Source organism: Platalea leucorodia, assembly GCF_965183815.1.
Source record: "Platalea leucorodia genome assembly, chromosome: 9".
Classification (NCBI taxonomy): Eukaryota; Metazoa; Chordata; class Aves; order Pelecaniformes; family Threskiornithidae; genus Platalea; species Platalea leucorodia.
Window position 1 is genome coordinate 23,167,489 of NC_138831.1, and position 7,412 is coordinate 23,174,900.

General features: G+C 41.1%; 1 protein-coding gene across 1 annotated transcript in view; it reads right to left on the reverse strand.

The window, feature by feature from the left end:
• The window catches only part of TAMM41 (TAM41 mitochondrial translocator assembly and maintenance homolog), a 32,692-nt gene extending 27,535 nt beyond the window's left edge, over window positions 1-5,157 (reverse strand). The window contains exons 1-3 of the mRNA XM_082321634.1: window positions 4,976-5,157; window positions 3,388-3,567; window positions 1,563-1,655 (exon numbers count right to left, since the gene is read on the reverse strand). Of these exons, the coding sequence (XP_082177760.1) occupies window positions 1,563-1,655; window positions 3,388-3,567; window positions 4,976-5,113 (411 nt within the window). The 5' untranslated portion in view covers window positions 5,114-5,157. The remainder of the gene's footprint in view (window positions 1-1,562; window positions 1,656-3,387; window positions 3,568-4,975) is intronic.
• Window positions 5,158-7,412: the final 2,255 nt, after the last annotated feature.

Sequence of the window (7,412 nt, forward strand, 5' to 3'; positions counted from 1 at the left end):
TAGCTTTTGCTCAGAGTGAATGGAACATCAGAAAGGCACTGGGCTCTTCCTCCTCTATATGACAGTGAGGAGGAAATTCCCAAAGAAACTGTTAAACAATATTAATCTGGTTCCAGTCAACTGTGTCCAGAACTAGCACAAATGGCAAGTGGTACGTAAGAGATTATAGTGTATAAGAAAACAAACCTAACCCTGTGTCCCCTCCAAAAGCAGCTTATTGTACATTTTTAAGGAGGTAAAAAAAGCTTTCAATCACTACCACTTACAACATACATATCAAAACATCAAATCAGTTGTGAAGTCAGAACCAACAGACATTTGAAACCAGTACAATAAATTATTTGGTCATTTTTGGTCAACACTGTATAACATTCAAAATCCTAGATAGTGATTTTATAGATTCTACAGGAAGAGACAGTTTAAACATTCACCAGGTAATCGTTTGGTCCAATTCTAGTTTAAGTTCTGCAGACTTTGCTCAATGCAAATTCCTGTGAGCTTTATGAAAATAATCTGGACTAATTTCTTCTTTTATCTATTAAACACACATGCAATATCTCCACTGTCTTGTTAGCAACCAAACAAAATACTAAATTCTGCCTTCTTGTGCAAGTAGGTACTCGCATTGAATTTAATGAAAAGATACGAAGCACAATTCATATATACTAGGATGAAAAATCTTAAAATAAATCAAAGCAGCGGCAAATGCAGTTACACTGAAAATACATATTCAGTATTCATTGTTAATGTGAAATTCAGAATTCTTCCTTCAGTTATTTTTCTCAGTGTATTAAGTTTCATTCTTTATAAAGATAACAGCCGTTCTAACCTGTATCATGCTATAATACGTCCCTGGAGATAGACAAAAGCCAGTAGTGCTGAGGTAATCAAACCTTCACCCCAAATTTTTAGTTAAAAGCATAATTAACTTCTGTTCTAAGATTGGAACAGAATTCTCCTCTCCTTCCCTCTTAAGAAATTTTAACTCAGCACTGCTGCCATCTGCTGAAAGCACACTAAATCAGGCACTCACAGGAAAGCAAAGACATCATATTTTTTATGACACAAACATGGAGAAAAACCAACATACTTAACACGTGGTTTGGTCAGTTACAGATATTTTAACAATACAATGAACTAGAGAGTAACTGCACAGCAAAGCAGCTTTCATCTTTAAAGATTTTCATTACTTAACTGTATTAAATTTTGGTGACTCCTATAATTTGTTATAAAAGGTAAATATGCATTTAACATTAAAGGGACTTTGAGTTAATATAGTCCAGTTATTCAAGACTTACTACAGGCAGAAAACTGTGATTAATATACTTACCTTTGGTTTTGGGTTTTTTTTTTTCCTTCACATAACACACAATATGTGTTACATTTCACTTCCTTTCCGAGAGATTATCTCTGTAGGACTAGACCTCTAAATCAGGGCAGATTATTTGTTCAGTAGTGACGCATAGATCCTTAACAGTTAAACTTAAAACTACAACTGATAGTTTTCCAGCCCTGTAATTTCTTGTATTTCAAGACAGATAACTGAACAGGCTAACAGTTACCGGTTTTTGTAGGCGTCCAGCGACATAGAGGGTTTTCCAGTGAAGTAAATCATCAATCAGGGTATCAGTGCTAATTACACCATATTTTATCATCTGGAAAAAAGCAAAATAAAGGCTTTTGAAAAACCATATACCTGCACCATTTTTACTATATGAAACTTACTACTTACTATAACTGTCATTAATTCTAAGGAACACACACCTCCAATAAAAAACTGGATGCATAACATTAAAACATTCTAATGTTTTAATAAACACAAGAGGTAAAAAAAAACAATAATTCCTATTCACACGCAAACTTCTAAAAAAAAAAAAAAAAGTGGAATAGGAAGATGCACAAAACCCTCTAAGATCCTTTCTAGAATCAAAGTTACAATAAAGTCACCCCAGGTTCAATCCCTAAAGCAAAAGACTTTAAATCCCAAAGAAGCCTGGTCTGGACAGCCATTGACACTGAAGAGATCTGAACATTCAAAAATCTTTTTATGAACAGTTGTATTTTAAAGGTTATGATCAGTTTTGTACCAGTCAAACATTACAATAGTTGGAAAAATCCACAGTATCCTTTATGATCTTGAAAACACTCAAGAAGTAGTTTGTCAGAGATCTAAAAGAAACAAAACTTCTAGACATTTATGTGTACCATTATTGAGGGGTGTGGCATGTATCAGAGAGCTTTTTCTTTTGCTCTTTGATGTTAGAAAACAAATTGTGATTTTGTAGTTCATTTTATGTAACTGGAAAAAAGATGAACTTTCAACGGTTTGTTACCAATTTGCATTTCCTGAGTTTCCAAAGATTATCAACACAGCAAGGCAGCCAACTCCAGAATTTCTGGATAACAAAGGACCATAGACTGTGATCCGACCGAGTCATTACAGCATGAGATAAGAGCATAAAGAGCCAAGAACAACAGAATTTCATAGCAAAGATCATTGGTCCTTAAAATAAAATCTAAAACCCCTTTTTACATAAAGTGAACAAGGTTTAAACCCCAAATTCTTGCCTCATACAGATGCCTTTAAACAAAATAGCAAGTACGTAATAGACTACTTTATCTACCTCTCCAACTTTCTATGAAGAATTCTAACATATACCCAGCATTACTGCAACCACGCATGCTCATGACATTTTTCCATGACTGTCCTTCATTTCATTTCCCATCTTTCTTAAAAGAATTTGCTTTCCCTATGTACAGTTTATTACCACATGGCGGAAGTTACTCAAAATCAACACCAAGACAGACAGATACAGTGCTTCCCTCCCCGACTCCTGTCTGCACTCCTCGTTACCAAATACGGTCTACACAAAGATGCAGGAGTAGGACTTGCTGGACAAGTACTACTTACCTAGAATTATTAATCATACTCAAGATTCACAGGTCAGGACGTTAGCCACCAAACAACACAAATGTCAATTCCAGCTTCCTATGTTAAATATTTGCATTTTATGTCTAACAAACAGTAAGAATCCACTTTGCTATTATTACATGGTCAGCTGCTGAAAATAAGGCCCTGTTTCCCCATGATACACTTTACAACCACCAAAACTGGTAAACAGCAAGTAATAAGGAATATAAATTCAGTTTCTTAAGTGCTTTAGTTGTAAATTCCAAACATTGCTCATGCTTTTAAAGTGCAAGAGCAGCTGCTCTGTTTGCTTTTTAATTAATGTGCTTTGCAAAACAGTTTGAGACATAAATATTGAAGATACCAGTTAAGATCTACAAGATTTGCTTCCTGCACAGAAATCCGCTTTAAGCTAATCATGTCAATACTTCACACACAAACGTTTGACTTAATTTATTCAAACTACTTGTACTTACCCTACCATTACATGGCACTAAAGTATTGTAGTAAATCCCTGCTCCATAGCTCTGTATACTACTTATCTGTTTTGGCCCAAAAACTTTTAGGAAGGAATAATGACTCCGGTTCTTTAACAAGTTCATCATATGCCAGGTCACAGAATCATCAACAGCAAACACAAAGTCCAGCATATTGTTCTGTGGATAAGGAGAAAAGTATTGGAGTTTATATGTCAGGAAGCAAGCGATGTTAATCATATTAATCTAAGATATACATAGTATTGAACTACCAGCTAATAATTTTTCATGAGTAAAAAAAAAATAAAGTCAAAACACAAGCATTAATGTCAAACACAGTTTAAATGTTCTGATGACGTATGTTTTCTAGTCAGTCTAGCAGAGATGGTCCAAAATTTTCCTGTCCTCCTGGTTGAGTGACCAACCTTCAACCCTCTGAAACGGGGGAGCACGTGATGAGATCTTCATCATCCTAGTTCACATCTCAGCATAACAGCTTAGCCTGCTAATGAACAGGACTTTTGCTAATATATGAGGCCATGCACTGGGAGATGTGGGCAGATAAAGTCAGCTCAGAGCTGGCAGCAAGAAACTGCACTTCTAGTGTCTTCACTTGCTTTTGTCAACAAAACAATCCAAACTCCAAAGACTTGTAATGTACAATGCATGCCCTGCTCTTCCGAAGAAATCAGTCCTCACATTCCCAGCACACAGATAAGATGACAATTTACAACTCATACCTACAACAAACTAATATTTGGAGTGGCATTGCTTCAAATTCATTAGGCCTACCTCTCTCTGTGGCTTACTAATTCTAGGCTGCATCTTAGCTAATCAGTTAATACTACTAAAAAGACAGTATGTTAGCTACTTTTTTTCCCAATTCTTTTGTGTGAGGATGAGATGCTGTTAGAGCTCTGAAATTCTTATTATCCTGTTTTTCTCTTTTCAGAAAGTAACATGAAACACATTTAAAGCCGCATTTGTGGGGAGTGCTTAATAGGCAACCCATAATGAGCAATACTGACTATTAGCAATTTTTAAAAGGTCAAACACACACACACACAGAAACAACAACAAAAAAATCACTATTTCCAAGCAGATTGACCTCCAAACGATGAGGAAGCTCCAAGAATGCCACTTAAGTGTGGCAACGTATTTCGTCTAAGTTACCCCCCCGGTGCACAGCAAAGAGCTTGTCTGGACAAGCTGTAACTCTTTTTTTCTAAAAACCAACAGTAAACAAGCCCTGACACACAGTTCGCAGACGCAAGGCTAAGGGGGCACCTGAACCCCACACAATTATAAAGCGACCGCCAGGGCCCACCCCGCAGGCCTGCCGGGCTGTCAGCAGCCCCGCCGCTCCGCCTCGGCACGGACCGGGACACCCGCCCCGCTGACCCGCTGCTCGGTACGGGGACGGGGGGCTTTCGCCCCTTTTCCTGCACAAACCACCTCCACGCCGGTAACCGAAACGCACGAGGCCCCGCGGCCAGGGCGGCCCTCCCGCCTCCCCCTGCCACACACCGCGGCGGCGCGGGGGCAGCCCGAAGGGCCGGCCCCCCCCGAGGGAGGCCGCAGCGCTCACCTCATCGGGCCCGGCGGAGGCCCCCGCCTGCCGGAAGACTCCGGACCCGTAGGCGAAGGCCAGGCTGAGCTCCTGAGGGAAGTGCGCTAGGACCCGCCGGAACTTCACCCCCGAGCTCGACAGCACCGGCAGCGCCATAGCGCCCGCCGGGCAGCGCCCGCACCGCACGGCCCGGCCCGGCTCGGCCCGGCCCGGCTCGGCCCGGCCCGCCTTCCCGCCGCACCGCCTCTCCCCGCCCACCGGCTGAGTAGGAGGCGGTGGCGCGGAGAAGAGAGGCCGCAGCTGAGAGGGGCCGCAGTGCCGGCGCACAGCGCCCTCTGCCGCTCGGCCTGGGGATGGCGCGGCTGCTTTCCCGCCCGGGGCGGCAGCTCCCTGCGGCCGCGGCGGGGCGAGCCCGGGCTGGCGCGTGGCCGCTGAGGGAGCTCCCCTCAGGGCGGGCAGCGGCGACCCGCGGCCGGGGCATCCCTCAGCGCCCCGGGGCCCCGGGACGGGGCGTTCCCGCCGGTAAGGCCCGTTGAGGTGTCGGGGCGGGCTCCGGTGCAGCTCAGGCTGAGTTCCTCCGGAGGCTGTGCTGTCCCGCCCGAGCCAGGAGGGCCCGTTAAGCTGAGCGGCTCCGGCGGCGGATGGGTTTACCTTTCCAGTCTTCCCCCTCCATCCCCGTTTCAGTTTAATCTTTTTAGGTCATCGCAGTTCAGTGCCCCTTCTTCGATTATTTTTCCTCCCCCCTTTTTTTTTTGTACTGATTTGAGGCTTCCCTCAGGAATTGTCACCGGCTTTATACTGCTTCACACATCCCCCATGCTACAAAAACAGAAAGCCCACAGCGTTTAATCATCGCGTTTTGCTCGTGATTGTCTCACGCTCTCCTCCTGCTGAGCCTGGCTTAGTTTTAATTTTCAAGTCCTATGTGATAAACTGAACTCACTGAGAGTCCTAAACGTATAAAAATGGCTCACGAGCTTGAACCATATCTTGTTTCCTCATGATTTTATGCTTCCCTGTATCTGTGGTCCCAAAGATCACATTTTATCTTCCTTGGTTTTATGGCTTTCAAAATACCTTGTTTATGCTGTATACTGTTCTGAGGAAACGCTGGCAGGTGACATCCAGTCCAGGCATTGCCAAGCTAAATTTCATACTTGTGCTAAATTTGAAACGTGATTAGGTCTTTAGACCTCACCGGACTCATAATGTCTGCTTAAAACAAACATATGAAAGGATCTGTAACTCTCTATTACAGAAAGCACAGTTTGATATACACAGTTAAGTCACCATCTATACAGTTGTTTTTGTGATGATAAATTAGCATATGATAAATTAGCATGTGTGTGAACCTGGCCATTAGGAATATTGGAAGGGAGCACCTGAGGCAAGAGAACAATCCTTGTTACTGTTGGCAAATAATATAGAACTTTAACATTGTGAGGCAGGTGCCATCATAAAACTGCAGTGGATCTCCAGTCTTCTGAGCTTTTCTACATCAAATGACTCAGACCCTTTCTTCTGAAATCTCCACTCATACTCACTTTCAGAGGAGAAACCATAGTATACTAAAGGAATGTGTGTTTACATTAGAAATAATCATACTGAATTTTTACTATTCTGAATAATAAGGTCCCAAAGGTCCAACTATGTCTGGGATTTGGAGACTTTTGTTTCCACTAAGATTGTGATTCAGTACCCATTAGCATCTTTGCACTGATTTAACTAGTCATAAGTCAGATCATGGACTTTGTTCTTTCCTTAGTAAAAGTATTCTCATTATTAATTGTATTATTAATATATTTATATTAATTGTTATATTAATCTATATTAATTATTATTTATCATTTCAATACTTCATGGCACATAATATAAAGAGCGGTAGATTTGTTGCGCTCACATTCAAAATTCTTTCCTACTGCTTAGGTTAGCAAAAGATTTTGCATTACTTTTGAGAGGAGGATCTAACTCTGTAAAGCACAATTTATGGAATTATCCAAAGAAACGTTTTTGGGGGACTAGATGATACTTGTCATCCTGACTACAATGTTGGGTTGCAAATTATGTTAGATCATAGTTCACCCATTTAAGTATTGGCTTTATATATTTTTTTGACTAGTTGTACTAATTTGACACATTCTTAAGCACCAGTGTGAATAAATTTACTAAATGTTCTATTTTTTAGTATATCTGCTGAAACTTAAAAGAGGCACCTTTAAATCATGGGACTGTGTTTGTTGCATGCTGCTATAAATGGTAACTCCTGTCTGCTTAGTAAACAATCTAATTTGATTACTTAAGAATTTAAATTAGCTGACAAAGAAAGGTGGTATAAGTAGCTGGTATTGCTTGAGTAGTTCCTCTTGTCACCACTCAGAAAGCTTAATGAGAAAGCTTTCAAATATCTACTGTCACTTATTGGTCAAGTTTATTTTCTAAACTCTATTCACCTTCT